This window comes from Musa acuminata, chromosome BXJ2-11 (assembly GCF_036884655.1).
Source record: "Musa acuminata AAA Group cultivar baxijiao chromosome BXJ2-11, Cavendish_Baxijiao_AAA, whole genome shotgun sequence".
Taxonomy (NCBI): domain Eukaryota; kingdom Viridiplantae; phylum Streptophyta; class Magnoliopsida; order Zingiberales; family Musaceae; genus Musa; species Musa acuminata.
Window position 1 is genome coordinate 31,207,815 of NC_088348.1, and position 19,367 is coordinate 31,227,181.

Sequence of the window (19,367 nt, forward strand, 5' to 3'; positions counted from 1 at the left end):
TAGCGTCTTTGACACGCGTCGACAAAGTAGCCTCTCTTTTAAGTTTTAGCGTCAAGTTGCACAAACACCTGATCCTCCCCTTCTCTCTCTCTCTCTCTCTCTCTCTCCCTCTCTCTCTCACCCACCACTACTACTACAGTATCCACAACAGTGACATCACCCTAATTAAAACCTCAAAAAGGGGCAAAAATTAAACGAATAAATATTTCTCGAAATTATTTTTTTCGTTTCACAATCATTTAATTTGCTCTCTCTCTTTCCTTTGCTTTTTACTCGAAAGAGAGATCGGCTCTGTATGATGGTGATATAAGAGATCCGACCGAGCAGGGGAAATATCCAGTGTGAGCAGCCTCTCTTTCCTCCGGTCGCCTACGAGTGCGGGCGAGGAGGGAGTCACTGTGGATCGAGGATAAGGAGCGGAAAGACTGCATCTTGGGGTGGAATCTGTGTCGAATAAATTCTTGAAATCTTTTTTGTTCAAGTTTTTGGGGGTGAAATTTCGTGCTTTTTCTGAGGGTTGGCATTGTTTTGGTTGGAAACGATGGAGTTGAGGTCATCGTGTGGTGGGTTTTGTAGGGCTTGAGTTGAAGGTAATTGAGCTTGCAAGTGGTGTTGTATTTTCCTTTTTTCTTCTGGTTGGATTCTCTGAGAGATTTCGGTGGAGTGCAGAAAGGTTGGACTTTTGGGATTTTGCGCCTGCTTTTGATCGTCTATGAGACGAAAAGTTTGGGGATAAGGACAAGAAATTTCACGGGTTCTCCATTTGGTGCCGGTCGTTTCTCTTCTTGCTTCACCAGTTGCCTCAGTTCTGTTCGGAGCGAAGGTAAGCGAATTTGAGGTTTTCTGCTTCGTTTCAGAATTATTATGCGAAGTGGTCTGGATCTTTTTGATTCATGGCGTATTCTTCTCCGTTTTGATTCCTTGTCGCAGGAACGTGTCTTGTGCTATAAAGGATATGAAGAATTGGCTCGTGCGGAAGGTGAGGAGTGTCATGGTAACGTATGCTGTTCTTCATAGCTACCTTTTTAGGTGACGAAGATGGTCTCTTTATCAATTATACCACCACGAATTTGTCTCTGTTCGCAGAATTCTTCCAAGGCCAGTTAGAGTTGCTCTTATCCGACGAATCCACGAGAGAACCATCAATGAAGGACAACGATAAGTGCCTGGACTCCCAGCTCTGGCATGCTTGCGCTGGCGGGATGGTTCAGATGCCGGCCGTGAACTCCAGGGTCTACTACTTCCCCCAGGGTCACGCGGAGCACGCCCAAGGATTTGTGGACTTTGGGAATTCACGGTGGATACCGCCGTTCATACTCTCCCGAGTCACGGCAGTCAAGTTCATGGCTGACCGGGAGACAGACGAAGTCTTTGCCAAGATCCAGATGGCCCCTATCAGGGGCAGCGAGCTCGACTATGCTGAAGATGATGGGCTGGACCTCGGTATGAATGGAATTGATGTGTGCGGAAAGCCTGCTTCTTTTGCCAAGACATTGACCCAATCGGATGCCAACAATGGTGGTGGATTCTCGGTCCCTCGCTACTGCGCTGAGACCATCTTCCCGAGGTTGGACTACTCGGCAGATCCTCCGGTACAGACCGTGATCGCAAAGGATGTACATGGCGAGGTGTGGAAGTTTAGGCACATATACAGGGGGACACCTCGTCGGCACCTTCTCACCACCGGATGGAGCACCTTTGTGAACCAGAAGAAACTTGTGGCAGGGGATTCCATTGTGTTCCTCAGAGCAGAGAACGGGGAACTCTGTGTTGGTATCCGACGTGCCAAAAAAGGTGGGGCTGGTGATGGCCCAGATTGCTGGCCAGGATGGAATCCCCCAGGCAGTAATGGTGCTTCTGGATATGGTGGCTTATCTGTCTTCGTGAGGGAAGAAGATGGCAAATTGATGAGAGGTAATGGTGATGATTTTGATTCCAGCAGGGGTATAAGAGGAAGGAGCCAAATGAGAATAGATTCTGTCATTGAGGCGGTAAAACTTGCAGCAAATGGGAAGCCTTTCGAGGTTGTGTACTACCCGAGAGCCAGTACGCCAGAGTTTTGTGTAAAGGCTGCAGCAGTGAAAGCAGCGATAAGGATCCAGTGGTATCCGGGGATGAGATTTAAAATGGCTTTCGAAACTGAGGATTCATCAAGGATTAGTTGGTTCATGGGGACTATATCTTCGGTTCAGGTTGCAGATCCCATAAGATGGCCTAATTCACCATGGAGACTTCTCGAGGTATCCTCTTTATGCGGCATATGCAAGTTGTTTATCCTTTCCCTTTTTTGTACACTTTGGTGATCAAAATGTGCTTTAGCTCTTTCTGATTGAAATCATTTTTCTTAAACAATGTTGGTGGTTATCAGAAGCCAACTTTAAGTATGAGAAATGCGCTTTAGTTCTTTTCTTTTTTCAGATTCACATTTCATTTCACTTTAATTGGGTTAAAAAATTTAATGTAGAGAGGAAATGTTTTTTTTCTGATGAAGATGTCATGAAAAAGAAAATGCTTGAGGGATATTCTGAGAGGAAGTTTTATGATGCAGTTGCTTTAAACATCTTGGTGTTCTCATGAACAAGTATAAACTCTTTTTCCCCCTTATATATGGTGATCACTTGATGTCCTTGAACTTGTTAATATTCTCCACCATTTTTATTATATATTAATTTTTTAATATACAATCAGCGTAAAACTATATTTGATCTCATGAACATGGATCTTAAGTTATTGTATTAATATTTTATTCAGACAGTTAACTGTGATACAAAATTGTTATTCTTTCTTAATAATACAAAAAAAAAGATTTTTTGGTTGTTAAAATAAGTGTGTGATCTTCTTTTCTTTGGCAATCCATAATTCATAATTCTGAAAGTTGTACTAGTTTGGCTAGCTGCATTGGAATATATTGCTACCAGAAAAATGCAATTTTTAAAACAACTAAGATGATGCCTATGATTGTTTCACGTTGACATGTTTGAGTATTCAATTGGAGATAAGTGCTTTGTAAAAAAAAATTCTTCCTGGCAGAGAAAATTACAGTATCTCGTGAATAGATCGGTTCCTAAAATCCTCAAATTTTAGGGCTTCCTAAAATCCTCATCATCTAGGGCTTCCTAAAATCCTCAAATTGTGCTTGACTTCTGTCAAAAAAGAAAGAAAACAATGCTTTTTTGAATACACATACTGCATGTGGTTTTTTTGCTTGGTAATCTAATGACTTTGATTTCATTGTATTCCCTTTCTACCTGTGAGTATATTTGTCTTTCAATTTGAGAATGCTAATCACCCTTGAAATGATGTTGCAGGTGACGTGGGATGAACCAGACCTGTTACAGAATGTGAAGCGTGTGAGTCCATGGCTGGTTGAACTGGTTTCAAATTTGCCAGCCATTCATCTTGCACATCTCTCACCACCCAGGAAAAAGCCACGGATTCTCCAACACCCTGATTTTCCCTTTGAAGGTCAATGTCCAATGCCAATGGTCGTAGGAAACCCCATCATCACCAGGGACAGCCCCTTCTGCTGTTTTTCTGACAACACTCCTGAAAGCATACAGGGAACCAGGCATGCACAATTTGGTCTATCTTTATCAGATGTCCAACTTAACAAACTGCAGACGGATCTGTTCCACACTGGGTTTCATCGGCTTGATCATGCTACTCTGCCCTCGAGGATTTCTACGGGTGTTACTGCTGGCAATCCTACTATTCGTGACAAGGTATCATGTTTGCTAACTATCAGTCATCCTTCTCAGAGCCTGAAGAAATCATGTGATGGGAAGCCACCACAATTGGTGCTCTTTGGGCAACCAATACTCACTGAAGAACAAGTGTCTTTGAACAAATCTGAGAATACGACATCCCATTGTGCTACCGGAAACAGCTTATCGGATGAGAATCTTGAAAAGACAGTGAGTATGTCTGATGGTTCTGGATCTGCAATAAATCTGAAGGGATCTCTTGAAGCATTCCCAAGTCAGAAGGATCATCTAGCTTCGGAGTTTGGTCATTGGACTGGGCAATGTAAGGTGTTTATGGAATCAGAGGATGTGGGTCGCACCCTTGACCTCTCTGTATTAGGCTCATATGAGGAACTATATGGGAGGCTTGCTGACATGTTTGGAACTGAAAAATCAGAGATGGTGAGTCATGTGCTTTATAAAAATGCAGCCGGTGCAGTTAAACACACTGGAGAAGAACCTTTCAGGTGATCTATTTGATTGCAATCTTTATAATTTGTAGAAAGACAATTCCTTCCTTTGTCATTGCAAGATGCTGTAGACTCTTGCCTGAAGATCCTTTTTGGTGGTTTTCTTTTCCTTTAAACTTTCTTCAAAGAGGATTTGGAAGTTTTCAAATGTTTCATTGCATTTTCTTCTTTAGTTACTCCAGCTTTTTCACATCAAATTTACATCTTAGAGTTCCATATGGCTTGCATAACTGTCTTCCCAAAATTTTGTTCTCTTCTGTACATATTTTATGAAGTTGATATGTCTGAGACTAATGAGGAAGCAGTCCTTGTTTTTTCGTGAAACTGTTTACAAAATTATAATATTTTCACCTTACCTCCACAACCTGTTGTTTGCTCTGTGAATTGACGCATACATTTTGTTTTTTCATTTGTTGCAGTGACTTCATGAAATCAGCCAGGAGACTGACAATATTAACTGATACAGGAAGCGACAACATAGCAAGCTAGGGAAAGTCACTTGCCAATTGTATAGTTGAGCAGGCAAGTCTCTTCTTAAATTGCCAACATCACAGGCACTTCATCTTGGATGCTGATTTTATGTTTCGAAAGCCAGTTTTCTGTTTCATCTCAATTTCCAGTATGAGTTTCACAACTAAGGACAAGTTATTAGCAACTTTATTTAGCAAAAGAATCAGTGTTGCGGTCTATTCTCGCTGGAAATTCCTGCCACATTTATTTGTGCTAGAAAAAGCACAAACTTTGGTCTTTCAGGCACATGGAAAAACACTAACTACGATGGAGTTGGTTCTCTGTGTGAGAAAGTCGGTGGTCAGTTGTCATAGTTTTAGCTGGTCCGTGCATATTATTAGAGTCGAGTTTCAATGCTTGTTGGATGCTGTGTAATATAAACTTAAAACCACAATATTGCCGAAAGGAATGCAGATTGTTCAATCTTCTTCATTGACTCGTTATAGTTGTCTTCATGTTCATGTCAGTGTTGCTGGATTGATCTATAAATCTTGAGAACACTGAGCCCAGGTTATATTGCAGCTCCCGATTTAGTGGTGTCACGAATTCAGTCGTTTTTCCTGCCTGTATCAATTGAAGAGAGAGTTCGTGATTGCAAGAGAAATATTTCATTCAGCCAAGTCAAATTGAAGCTCAAGTAATCAATCACCAAGTACCTGCTGTCAAGAACGTATGCAGATAACCTAGCTGTTTTGTTGAAATTGATGTCTTGTCCAACCAGACTCACTGCCATTTCCATGGTTTCTCCTGAGCTATCCCCTACTTGTGACAGAGCAAAGAATTCAGCACACACAGGCCTCTTGAGCAATCAACAAGCAGAAGCTCCATGCAAGAACTCTCTCATTGAGCTTTCGAATCCCTGGAAAATGGGAATTTGTTGAAAGATATGCTCCAAATACCACATGACAAAGAAAAAAGACAGGTTTTTATGGCAGGAAGCAATTTGGCTCAGCCAATTCTACACAGTCTCACCTGTTTCTTTTGTCTGGGGTCATTAACACTGTTGCTGACTCTCCAATTGTTGCTCTTGTATCATTAGAATGCTTATATATCGAGATCTTTTGGATCTAAAGGCTCCTCGTGGATAGATGCTGTTGAAGATGAACTATGAAGTTTCCAGTGTTTCTATATCTGGATCGGAAACTTGGTTATCAAATCTTTAGGTGGTCAAGGTGACATGATATGTCCAACAACTGTAGTGTAACTTCATGCAATCAATCCTCCATGATTGTTTAGGACAAATGGTTGCATGTACAGATCCAGAGTGTATGATCAAGAGCAAACAAATAGTTGCACTCCCTTCCAATTCTTATGAGTTCTTGGACCACATTCGACATTTATTAGTCTGTGGTGGTGATGGAAAACAAGATGTTCATTCGTCTGATGTCTTTGTCTTGTATTAATCTGTGGTGGTGATGGAAAGCAAGATGTTCATTCGTCTGATGTCTCTGTCTTTGATTCCATGTTAATAATATATGCACCCTATTGTTGACTGTTCAATCGCAAGATCCATCCAAGATCAAGAAGCATAAATTTGCATGAATCCATCTTCTTGGCAAACAGTGGTGCATAAATCCATGTTAATATATGCAACCAATTGTTGATTGTTTAATGCATGAAGGAGGATCGAGACAAAAAAGAGGTAGAGAGAGAGCTTATGGGAAGGATAATTCATTGAGCGATTCACTCATTCAAAGCAGTGTTAGTATCACTCTCTACCTTCTTTGGTTTTTTTTAGGTTTGCCTCGAAGGAATAACATCTTATAAACTCTCAATTCCTCGCGAACTCTCTTACTCATGCCAATAATGACAAATGATGACTTATCAATTGACGCTAGAAAGAGGACCTATAAGTCCTTGGTTTTCATATTATGAGTATTGATATGAATATTGATGAGTAAAGGAACTAAAACATTATAGGTATCAAATTATATAGTCTTCTTCAAAACAAATAATTCCTCGTTTGTAGAATGGATAAAGTAGGAAATTATTGAAGAGAAAATACATACATCAAATAAATATGAGATCAACATAAGCGTTCTAACGATTGTGAACAGGTCCATGAATCTTAAACCAAGGTGATATCAACAAAATCTAAAATCTAAGGCTAAGTCGTAGAAAGAGATTGTCTTGTCTTCGTTATGTAGGATGTTTGAGATCAGGTTGCTAATTCCGGACAAAGGTCAGCAAGCAGAGCACTGCATTGAATTGAGATGTCTTCTCTGATTCTGCTGTCAGTGACTCGCCAAGGCACTGCTTAGTTGAGTTCCAACAACAACTGCTTTCCCCACCATAAAAGCATCTGTCCAACTTTGTGGAAGTATAGATTGCCATCGTAACACTTTCGGTTTAATTATATTTCAATTTACTAGTAAGGTTTCATTGGTTTAGTATGGTTAAATTGAACTTACGCATTTTAGATTAATAATTTAGTCTCAATAATTTAATAAAATAATTATCCTATTGGGTTGGGTTAGGCTATTATAAATGATAACGAAATTGATCTGGTATTTATGATACGAGGAATCTAATTATGATTTACAGTTAAATAAGAAATTAAGAAGAGATAAAAGGTCGTTGACATCTTAGTCAACCCATCGTGATCTGAGCTTATATAAATATGATTATCCGAGGTACTTTCAAGGTGGAAACATCGAGATCTCGAGGTGATAGAATGTTTCATGAAATATTCGAAAGAGAGGTAGCATCTAATCGCCTCCTCTTGGCCTCTTATCTACGAGGGTAACTTGAAGGGCTAACCATAATCATATACTTTCGATCCTTGCCTACGTGGGTGGATAGGTGGAGGGTAGATTTTGTCCTCTCCTTCTACCCCGAACACCACATGGTGGTCATGTATCATATGAAGATTGGTTGATGATACACTCCTTATTATTTGTTCCTCTCCTTAGGCATGATTCGAGGCTCTCACAAGAGGGGTCCAAAGTGTGATGTCTAGTTTATCCGACACATCAAGTTTATACCTTTTCGATCCATTGACTTAGTGGCATGTTTAGTTCATCGTGCTCGAGTAGTGCTGGTGGTGATTCTGATCTTCCCATCTTTCGTAAATGTGGGGGTCGGGTTTCTTGACCTCCATGCCTTGATGAAGTGAGGGTTGGGTTTCCCAACCTCCCCATCTCCGACGAAGATAGGATCAGGCTTCTCAACCTCCACACCTCGGTGTAAGGAGGCAGGGATTAGGTTTCTCGACCTTCCTATCTCAAGCAAAGGCAAGGGTCAGGTTTTTCGACCTCCCCACCTCAAGTGAAGGTGGGGGTTGGGCTTCCCAACATAAAGAGGGGTTGGGTTTCCACCTCCTCGCCTTATGTGAATGGTAGGTTCATTGGGAAACCTAGACAGAGCATCACATATACAGTAGAAGAAAAGAAAAAAAAACCTCAGATTTCCCAAAGAAAAAGATTCTCATTTTAGTGTGAAGATTGGTGCGCAAACCAAAACACAAAACCAAAATCACACGTGTCAAGTGAGATTTGTTACATAGGGAGATCGTATATCCTTATAAAGTCTCAGATCTATCGGAGTAAATGAATGAGGTTAACTATCATCCTCTCTAGTAGTGATCCACATGATAGATACGACGAAGACGCTCCTCAAATCATTGCATAATCTTCCTCTCCATGCACACCACATGAGCCGGTTCCTCTCCATGCACACCACGTGAGCCGACCCTTAAAATAAGATAGTAGTAAAAAAGGGTCTAGTATATGATGAAAATAATAGAAGATAAGAACAATTATTAAAGAAGATTTATTGAAAATGTGAAGCTTTATTGAAGAAATGAAAATGTGTCAGATTTCCCTTAATAGAATAGAAAATTTTCCTCAACAGAATAGAGATATTTCCTCATATAGTTGGGGAAATCTTATCTTCTATCAGTATATGCCCTTTTAGTTCCCTCATATATATTTATAAAGGTCCTTGTAACTTAACTATAATGGATCATGTCCTATTGGGTATTGGATCTTCATCTAACTACTCAACTACTCAATAATATTTTATCGACTCTTATTGAATCATATCTATAAAATTCAATAAATATAAGATATGGGCTTCAATAGATATTTCATATTCGAACCTCTACTCGTCTCAACTGTGCAACCCTTTAAGCCCAATATAAAGCTAATCGTGAGTTATACCTGCTAGAATTTCTTCTGACTTAGTAAATTATCATATCTTATAACAATTCACTTAACTTATTAACTACGGGTATACTATATCACTATACCGTAGTCCCTAGACAATATAGGAGAATCCACTCCATTAAACTTATCTATCCTTAATTATCGTATATCTACAGTCCCTCATTCATCTAATATCATATAAACTGTATACCATTTGTTGTAGTCGGATCAACAAGGAATCCCCCATCGACTCTATAAACTAAATCTCGAATTTAGATAGGGTAAAATGATGGTATAGTCCGTGGAATCCCACAATTGGGGATTAAAGTGCCCCCTTGATCGATAGTTCAACGAGCCTCGAGCATTCCTAGAATATTAGCACCACGTTAGGTTAGGGAACCTCGATGGGTGTCGATGCCGATTGGGGTGGAGTTGGTGATGACGGCTGAGCTGGTGGCATCGTATGTTGGGTTAATTGGGGGTAAAAGCAGAGCAATGACATGTATCATGTCTGTTAGCGTCTGCACTTGTTGAGTGAGATTTAAGAATACTTCAATGGGAATGAGCAAGAGGATTAGGGTCATCCCTCGGGGTGAGAGACTCAAGTTATTAAATCGATGCTAGTGTCACATCAATATCTACAACAAGGTAGATGCACTCATGTACGAAAAGGGTAGCTACAGCCCCATTGGGTAAAAGTACAGTGGGTTAGAGGGTAAAGACTTTTCACTCAAGGGTTTATAGAGTGCATTGACAAATAATCATTGGGTCCTCCTTCTAGTATGAAAAATATTGAGGGATGAGATCGTTGACGTCCTGGTCAACCCAACATGATCCAGACCCATATGTGTAGGATTGTCTGATGTGCTTCCGAGGTTAAAATATCAAGCTCTCGAGATGTCACATGCACAAAAATCAAGGTCAAATAAATTTTTTTGATCTAATCCCTCTAACACCCAAGTACATGATTATAGATGCGAGTAATAAAAAAAAATCTCATTTTTATTGTGTTGAAGATGAACTTTTATAACTGATCGTAAATGATAAAATATTTCATGAAACAGCCTATAGGAAGACAACCTCTAATCGTCTTCAATAGTCTCTCCTTGGCATGTGATAGTCATGTTAGATGAATATTGACTAACATTCAACTTCCTATCAATTACCAATATTAATTAACTACGAGTCTTGATTATTATAGTTTTTGTGGTTGCAAAATGAAGAGTTGGCCTGAACTGCATTTTCCAGTACAACAAAACCACTCAATTGCCGGTTCATGACTGCAGCTCATGCCAAGACATTTGGTTTCCTTCTCAGGAATAGTATGGACTTGTGATTCTGAAGTAAATGCAGCATTGATCAGTTTCCACATATATTTACCTCCGCTTTTTATTAAGATACAGTGGTAGATACTTGGTAAATGAAGCTCTTTCGACTTTTAGTTGGGAAAACTCAGCCTATCAATTCCTCTGATCCTTGCAGAGTTTTAATATCATGCAGAATCACTGACATGGCACCATTTCTTGCATGGTGATTCTATTTTGTCAAAGAAATGTGGTTAAAACAACATCCAACTGATGCAAACACTGCTGAAAAACACATAATACATCTGCAATATTTACCAACTATGGAAGACAAAATGATTCTAAGGTCTGAGAAGATGGACATATCACCTTACGAGCTACTACTCACTGTACCAACTCCACTACAGCATGCCAAATCATCCCTGTTACACAAGCAAGAAACAGGTCTCACAACTTATCTGAGTTGGGGAGCACTGCATTCGGACTGCAATTGCTTACCAGTAGTTGATAAGAACAGAAGCGTTAAAACTTCTCATCGATAGGATACTGAAAGAGTAGATGAGCTTCAGCTGCTGAAGGACAATTATGAACATTTAGATAAACTACAGAAAGTAAGATCGACTGAATGCACACCTTCATATCAAGTGAATTGGCCTCAAGTTTGAGATTGGCGTCTGTAGAGCTAAGATTCTAGTAGCGTGGCCTCTCTAAAATCCTAATAGCAATACATCAAAGAAAAATTAACTTAGAAGCATGATGACCAAAACATGAGCGAAGAGGATCTCTGAATTCAACAGATATCCAATCGTTTCAAGCTCTCCATCGCTGTCGATTCAGATTCTTCCAGATCCTTTGCATCACGACCATCCACAAAGTCCTCTATCTGACTCGACGGCTTCACTGCTGGGCAGGCCAGGGGCGAGGTTGAAGGCTCATGTGTCTGAATTGAGGACAATGGTTCCTTTACTAGAACTGGAACAGCTGGTGCAGTAACAGGTGACTGTTCATTCACTGAGAGAGATGCCGTAGCAACTGGCACTGATTCTTTTACCTTAACAGGTAATGCTGATGCGATAACTGGCACAAGAACCTTGTCCGATGAAGGGGGTGAGACAACCGGCAAGGGTTCCTTCACCCGAACTGGGATCACTGAAGTTACAGGTGGGAGTGGTGGTGGAGCAGAAAAGACTGGCACGGACTGTCTGATGCGGACTGGGGATGCCATGCGGATCTGTGTGTGACCAATAACAGGCAGACGTTGTTGGCATACCTGTGATGGTGGTGGTGGAAGTGGGGGGGCTGAAAAGACTGGCACAGCTGTCCTTATTGTCACAGGGGGTGCCATGCCATGGCAAGGCCGACCGAAGGGCCTAACTGGAAAATATGGTGCTGCTGCAGCAACAGGGAAGTTCTGGGGCCGCTCATTGTGGTTCTCTTGGAATGATGAATGAGCTCCATCATTTATTCCACGAGAGGTTGCACGACCTCTTGGAATAGAGTTTTGTCTGATGAGAGGAAGGATCTTCGATACAGATAGAGGAGATTGAAGTGAAGCTGGTTTTTTATCTAGCTGAACTGGGAACTTCTTTGGGAAAGGAGTTGCATGGGGGTTGTTCGCCATAGCTATTTTTTCCTTGAGGCGGTAATTGAGGAGAGCTCGAGCAATCGTGATCTGTTCCTGCTCATCATTGTTTTGTTCAGTTGACGAGCTTGCTGCTTCCTTCGCCACTGCATATTCATGAAGATGGTATTAGAAAATTTGAACATTTACCAGCAGCAGAAGATAATAACTGAAGAAGATCAGCAATATTAACAAATTTGACAGAATCAATTTCAGAAGTCCTGAAATCCAGCTGCAGCTGGATCCACTTGTGAAGCAAGACTTACCCCTTAGTCTAAGCCTAGTAATGGGCCTGGATGGACAGTAAGTTTGATTCCTTTTAATTTTCTTTAGGATTTACCTTAATCAAAACCCTAACCCCTCCCAATGCCTCTCTCACGTGTGTGATTCACCTAGCATTGTCTGCCACCATCCCCACTCTATCTCGTTGATCCTCTCCCGATATAGATCGGTATAACGTAGAAAAGATTGTGTTTTCTTTAGTATCATCTATTTTGCATGACAAGTACTGATCCAAGAAACCTAGTGGCAATCTGAATCTTTCTTTCTGTCGAGTTCCTCAAGTTTCTTCTCATCATCATTGGTCAGCAAAAGGAATGCTGTTGTGACTGCACGCAGCCATACAACAGCCCTAAAAGGGTAGATCGACAGCCATACAGCACCCCTGCGAAGGGTAGATCAGCAGGCATGTTATTATGGTAGCCCTGTTCCCTGGCTGCCGGCATAGGACCTTGACCTGGCGATGATACCAGGATAATAATGCCCCACTTGGTGGAGCGGGCATGTGTCCCAACTCATCCACAACATATGATCTTGGACATGCACAGGCAACACTTGTGCACCATACACCCTAAAGGAAATCATGTCTCCCTTGGTCCGTGCTCTTCCTGCTTCCTTCAAATAGTATCTCTTATTCTTGCACAAGGCTATGAACACAGCATCTGAGCAGCCACTAAGTCTTGCCTCCACCATGGCCTTTGGAAGTGATATCTTCCACTCTCTTTGTACAGTCAATTATGTGCATTATAGTCATTCACCAAGCTGCAAACTACCATAACCTTGGCTGGCCTTTGTCCACTACAATCCTAAAAGAGTGCAGCCTAGTGAGCATGCCCCTTGTGTAGCAGTTGGGCACTTATGTTTTGACATCAAGACTAATGTAATTCTGCATTCTAGGATTTCTTGAAAGTAAAGGTAGGCTTTCCAGAAACTATCTTTCAGCCATTATATTACAAGGATGCTGTTGTACACCTTCTATAGTTTAGTACACATGATCATACACATCATTGTCAAATGGACTATCATATTGCTATCATCAATGCACTTGTTAGTTCCCCTTAGTATATGGTGTTTCTCATGTTGTCCCCACCTACACTTTTATTTGTGGAACTTTAAGGTCTAATTTTAGGGTGTGATCCATTATGGGATGTATGACCAACTGCAGGGCCATCCCACTTGCATGCACAAGATTTACAATCTAACATGAAGTCACACTGTGGATTTTCCTCTTGGTCATTTTGAAGCACATATCATGCTCAAGTGATACTTGCACTATTGACTTACATTCCTACTGATAAATCTATGTTATCTCATAAATGCATGTACATGTTTGATGCATCGTAAGTGATCGATGTTCCTACATCCCTATTGATGCATTTATGGAATCTTGCATATGCACATGCATATTTGATGCATGATTGACAGACAGATGAATAATCTACTTAGGTTAGATGTGAGATATCCATGTAATTGTGCCCTACATGATAGGAGCTTCGGGCCCATCATGCAACGAGTAGCACCCACTGGATCGAATCCCCTATATCATCCTCCCAATATGATTTGTTGTCTTGTGGTTAAGTACCTGATTGAGTGAGCTGATGGTACGATGACATAATCATACAATGATAATGATGAATGATGACATGTTATAAGATGATATGTGGTTCTGATATGATAAAAGGACCTGGATAATCCTTGTCAATTACAAGAGAGCCAATATATTGGAGGGTGATTCCCTTCGGGGATTAGCAGGCTATCAGACATGGTAGCTAGATGATTCATCCATTTGATGTTGGAAAGAATGTGTCTCTACTTTGGTAAATGAGGGACATTACCCCAGCTGCTATTGGGAGTGCAATATGAGTTCTCTATCATGGAAGATGACCTCATCCCGTTGGAGTAAAACCTTACTATATGCTATTGGGAGAGCGCACCTTCAGGTGTCCAACTTTGCTTGGATATTGATGATAATATGTATAGATAATTGAATTTTGTACATATTATGTTGTATTAGCGCATGTGGCAATTATAAGACTTATTATATGGTCATTCTCCATCTGTTATTGAGAGAAGTATTCATTAGATATTCGACTTGAATGTCGAATCTTTGTGAAGTGCACATGTATGACTGACTATATTTATAGATAATATTGCATGAAAGCATATTGCATGTATTCTTATGATCTACGCATGATCCCTAATTACTCATATGATTTTGTACTCTTATTCATTGTTATATGACACATATCATATGTACAATTAATTCATTATGACATTTAATCAATATGTTATTGTTATTATTTTATTTGATAAGTATTCCCCACTAAGCATTTATGCTCACCCAAAATTACTTCCGCAAATTACAGTGTAGATTGTTTCAAGATAGTATGATGATAGTTTCAAGTTTGCGAACCAACTGGAGTGACTATTGAGGGAGTATCGAAGATGAGGTGATAGTTAAGTCTGATAAATAAGATAATTATTTATGAGATTATATTAAGAAAAAAATATATATACAACTCTGTACAATAGATTTTTGAAGAGGGGTTCACGCACGATACGATTTTCTCGACGTATGAGTCAATTCGTACCAGGGTGTGACACTGCCGACACTACCTCATCCTCTTTTTCTCTGTCGACTGTCGCCTCCACCCTTGTCAGCTTCTTTGTTGCCTCTTGCCCCCTTGTACCTCAATATGTTCCTATGTACCATGGGTTGGTATGCCTTTACAAAATGGATCAGATCCATATTGGTTTGGTTTGGCCATGGACCGACACATGTTTTGATATTCGAAATTAAACACCTTGCCTTAGAAAAGGACAAAAATACAAGCATCAACTAAGAGCATCAAGAAAGTTCATTTTTCTTTTTATCAGTGATTTAAAAAGCGCTAAGCGCCAAAAGGCGCCACGGTCCAAAAACGCCCGAGGCACTAGGCACTCGCCCAAGCGCTCGCTCGAGCGAAGTGAGACGCTAAAAATTAATAATATTAAAATCAAAATAATAGTATTATACTGTATACTGTTAATAGTGTACTTTCGATTTCAAAAGAGGAGAAACGAAAGAGAAGAGAAGAGTGTAAGGAAAGACCGAGGGTGCTGAGAAAAGTGGGAGTGGCAGCGGTAGCAACAACGGCGAGCGGCAACAGTGGCAGCGGCAGTGGTAGCAGCGAGCAGCGGGAGCGGGAGCGACGAGCGGCGACAGTAGCAGCAGCAACGGTAAAAGCGAGCAGCGGCAGCGATCGCGGTGAGCGGCAACAGTGGCAACGGCAACAGCGAGCGGTGATAGCGGCAGCGAGCAGGGTTAGGGTTAGGGAAGTCGCGCTGATATCGGTGCTTTAGTTGGTTCGATTGAACCAACTAAAGCACCGGAGACCGAACCAGACCTAAACCGCTGGTTTGGTCACCTGGTTTAACCCAGGCGCTCGCCCGAAGCGCCCGGCGCCTGGGCTCAGGCGAGCGCCTCTTTGAAGCGCGCCGCCTGGAAATAAAGCGAGGCGCTCGGGCCTCGCGCCCGAGCGCCTTTTTAAATCATTGCTTTTTATTCTTTCTTCTTTTATTTTTCTAAATATTACTAGAACAAATTTCTTCAATGGCTAACAATATAACTCATGAAATTCCAAACTAACCTCTTTAGATAAATAAGTGTTTTTATTTGCAAATAATCACATATAATTAGTCATTTAAGAAGTTTTGAGTTACACTTATGCTTATCGTGTCTTCCATATCTTTGGCTTCTTACTAGTTTCAGTTCTCTAAAAGAGCATCTAATCTCCCCATCAAGAATGCAATTGAGGATTCACATAACAAGCAAATCTATATCATTGTAAGCATGCCAGCAATAACATGTTAGTGACTCACATCGTTTCAATGATGACCATGCTGCCAAAGCAGCATTTTTTTCTGCCTGCTTCTTGTTCTTAGCAGGTTCGCCCGTAAACGTGATTCCAGCAAGTTCCACTGTGCATGTAAAGACAGGCAGGTGTCCCAGACCTGAACGCACCGAGGTATATGATGGCAAAGGTGCCCCAACTCTCTGGGAAATTTCCTGCATGAGGTTCTTATAAACCCCTGTCTCATCCTGTTAAGACATCATAATCAATACCAAAAATTCATGAAGATTATTTAACAGAATTTAGAAAGGATAAGTTCATCTGAAAAGCTTTCATTTATGCTGTATCTTTGGCACTAGTAACAGGTTGGAAGGCCACATATTGTCTATGCTACAGAGTTATATTGACTGCCACACAAGCCTACTCAAGAGAGAGCTCAAGTTCGTACACTTTGAGTTGGTGTGATATCTTATTTAATGATGACCACAGTCAACGGACTGCATAAGCATATATTAGAGCCTAAATCATACTGATGCAAAACAAAAAGATATACATGATACAAGCACAGTTACAGCAGCAAAACAAAGGTAGACGTGATACAATTACAGCTAAAGCAATTTGCGATACTAATATTTATAATTCTGCAGATGAAAGGCACTCGATTGATCTGGCCAAAACCTAGGAAACTCAGGTATGCAGTTTCCTAGAGCAGACACTAAGAAGTACCAACACTGACCTGCATTACTTGGTGCTATCGAGAGTATAACAAAGGGGATAAAAGGTACAACAGAGAATACAATGTGTTTCCTAAATATAAGTTACAACATTAGCTAAGACTCATGATATATTATAGCTTAATCATGAACTTAATCCCATCCATGGAACCTTCTGAACTTGGAATCTTAGTGGAAAAGGCTTCACCAAGAAGATGAAGGCTTCTACAATCCATGTGGTAGGTTGGCAAGTTGAAACCCAGAATTTTGCTAAGCACAAATAAAGTTATTGCAATGCTTATTCTATCGTGTTCGGTGTTCTTCTGCCTTTAATCACCTTTAATGTTTGCAAGACATGATGAGAAAAATAATCACCTTTAATCATATTTATTGTTCTTCGCCTGAAAAACAATAAAGGATAACAAAAGCTTCTAATCATTTTAAAGGTTCAAAGCTGCTACAGAAACAATTTTGACAATAATCACCAGATCCACAATAATTCTACCTACAGAGCCGTTGACCAAAAGACAATTTGTCGACCTTCTTCCCACTTGGTAGCTGCAATCCACTTGCATGCCCCCGTGGTGTGTTTAGGTGCGGCAACCAAAATTCAAAACCACAAGTCTCATGTTCCCACCATTATCTCAAAAGGTTAGCCCCTTTAATCGTCACTTATTTCTATACACATGAATCGACGACAGACTCGTACAGACAATCAAAAGCAGAGTCAGCATTCATACAGCAGAATTAACAAAGTTATTAGTACATCAAAACTAGACATCGGTTGGAATAAAAGATTAAACTGGAGCCAGAACAGCTGATTATTATATACCACATACAGGTCGGTAAACCTATAAGACAAAGATTGAGACGAATATAATAACAAGACACGAAACCCGAGACGCTGGCTGAGAAGCACGGTGATGTTTCGTGACAAAAACGCACCTTTACCTGGGGTTTCCAAAAAGTCTTTGATCGTTATGTTTGGACTAGTTTAACAACGCAAAACCCTAACGGAGAACCACGCGCAAGAATCCAGACAGGTAGATAAGGTTCGTAGAAGTAAAACAAGTGGTCTGTGGTAAGCGAGAACAAAAGGGGATTATTCAAAGGACGATGACTCCGTCGCCGTGCCGACGAAGCTTGCCTTAACTAAAACCCGAACCAAACGAAGGAACGAAGAAGAAGAAGAAAGCGAGTCAATTCATTACCTAGAAAAAAATATCCCTTTCTTTTCTTTCTTCATTTGTCCCTAAAGAACCAATTTTTGTTCGGTCTAACGGAAACAAATGAAGAAGAAAGAATCTTCTTCTTCTTCTTCTTCTTCTTCACAATTTTGATTTTTTTTCCCCAAAAGTTACTTTATCGATTAATTGAAGTTCCTACTCAATATAACAATGATTGCTTAAAAAAACAACTTTATGAAGCTGCAAAATAGAACGGAAGTGCAAAACACGGAAGGGAAAAACATGAACTTTTTTCACCTAATTTTGTGAGGTGAGGACGAAGAAAAAAAATCGATTTTTTTATGGTTTGGTGTATGGATTGACGAGAGAAAGAGGGGAGGAGGGGGTAAGCCACCGGGTACTGACCAGGATCCGAGCGGCGAGGGAGTGGGAGGGACCGCGGTGGGATAGGGCGGCGAGAGCCACCTCCGCCGCCGAGTGCTCCGCCTGCCGCAGCGTGGTGCAGAAGCTCGGGCTCTCGAACACCTCGCCGTTGAAGTTCACGGCCGCCTTGAACCTCGGCGCGTGGTCCGGCCCCTCGCGTATGCACGTGTACGACGGCAAGTTGAAGCAGCTCCGCTGCGCTAGCTCCTGCAGCTGGTTCTTATACATCCTCGCCCACGCTCCCGCACTCCCAAGGAGCCCCACGGGAAGATATCACCCTCCGATGGCGGACACGACGCAAGATCCAGCCTCCCACCCCTTCTCCAGCAGCACCTCTGTCCCTCCCGGCCAAACTTGGCCGACGCCGCCGGACAAGATCCGGATCCGCGCGGCGCCGCCACCGATGAGCAAAGTCACCTCCTCCTGCGTTTTCCAGGGGATCCCGCCGGAATCTAGCGCTCCGTCGCGACGCCTCCTAATAGGGTTTTCCCCTCTCCCTCTCTCTCCTGGTCGTAGTGGAACAGAACAGAGAGATCAACTCGTCTTGCGCGCATCTAAGACGAAAAGCAACTAAAACGCTTACCATTTTTCCCAAAACCTCTCTCTCTCTCATAGCTATATATATATATATATATATATATATATATATATATATATATATATATATATATATATATATCAATTGTTAGGCAAATAAATAATTAAAAATTAATTAAATGATAAAATTAAACTGCATATAAATAATGATAGGGAGGGGTGAGATGTGAAGTGCGAATTCAAGCTGCAGATAGCTTGGTGGGGATACATTGTTGTCGTAAGATGTGACTGGGAACAGAGGAGTCACTTGAAGCGTTTGTTTATGTACGTCAACCTTCCTTTTGTTGCTCGAATGCAATAAACAAGATAAAAATTAATAATAGTGTTTTGGTAAAGAGAAATCAAATATTGGTTTGTGAGTTCGAAATTAAACAAAAATTGGCTTTGCATGAGCACCACATTTTTTGAAATTAAGTCAACACCACTTTGACTTCAACTAAAACCTAATTTTATATTTATATATAATTATCATGAGTTTTATGGCAAATTTATATGGATGCAAGTTGAATGTTATTTCCTGTGTTGACATGATTGATAATGCA

At 40.9% G+C, this 19,367-nt stretch overlaps 2 protein-coding genes across 5 annotated transcripts; one reads left to right on the top strand and one right to left on the bottom strand.

Moving 5' to 3' along the window:
- The first annotated feature begins 254 nt into the window (after positions 1-254).
- LOC135584842 (auxin response factor 18-like) lies at positions 255-5,161 on the top strand. Of its 2 annotated transcripts, XM_065132463.1 has the most exons (6): positions 255-590; positions 670-823; positions 931-994; positions 1,087-2,240; positions 3,309-4,210; positions 4,633-5,161. In XM_065132463.1, the coding sequence occupies exons 4-6, from the start codon at positions 1,146-1,148 to the stop codon at positions 4,700-4,702; spliced, it is 2,067 nt and encodes a 688-aa protein (XP_064988535.1). In that variant the 5' UTR covers positions 255-590; positions 670-823; positions 931-994; positions 1,087-1,145; the 3' UTR covers positions 4,703-5,161. The 2 variants fall into 2 exon arrangements, with proteins under 2 accessions (XP_064988535.1, XP_064988534.1); XM_065132462.1 differs by having other exon boundaries at positions 255-823; positions 931-979.
- Positions 5,162-10,458: 5,297 nt separating this feature from the next.
- LOC135626817 (double-stranded RNA-binding protein 6-like) lies at positions 10,459-18,456 on the bottom strand. 3 transcript variants are annotated; one of them, XR_010492444.1, is made up of 5 exons: positions 18,211-18,456; positions 15,934-16,153; positions 10,806-11,900; positions 10,671-10,718; positions 10,459-10,594 (listed from the first exon to the last, which is right to left on the bottom strand). XR_010492444.1 is itself a non-coding variant. In XM_065132464.1 (3 exons), the coding sequence occupies exons 1-3, from the start codon at positions 18,454-18,456 to the stop codon at positions 10,963-10,965; spliced, it is 1,404 nt and encodes a 467-aa protein (XP_064988536.1). In that variant the 3' UTR covers positions 10,785-10,962. The 3 variants fall into 3 exon arrangements, 1 of the variants encoding a protein (XP_064988536.1); XR_010492443.1 differs by having other exon boundaries at positions 10,459-10,718; XM_065132464.1 differs by lacking the exons at positions 10,459-10,594; positions 10,671-10,718 and having other exon boundaries at positions 10,785-11,900.
- Between the last annotated feature and the right edge of the window lie 911 nt (positions 18,457-19,367).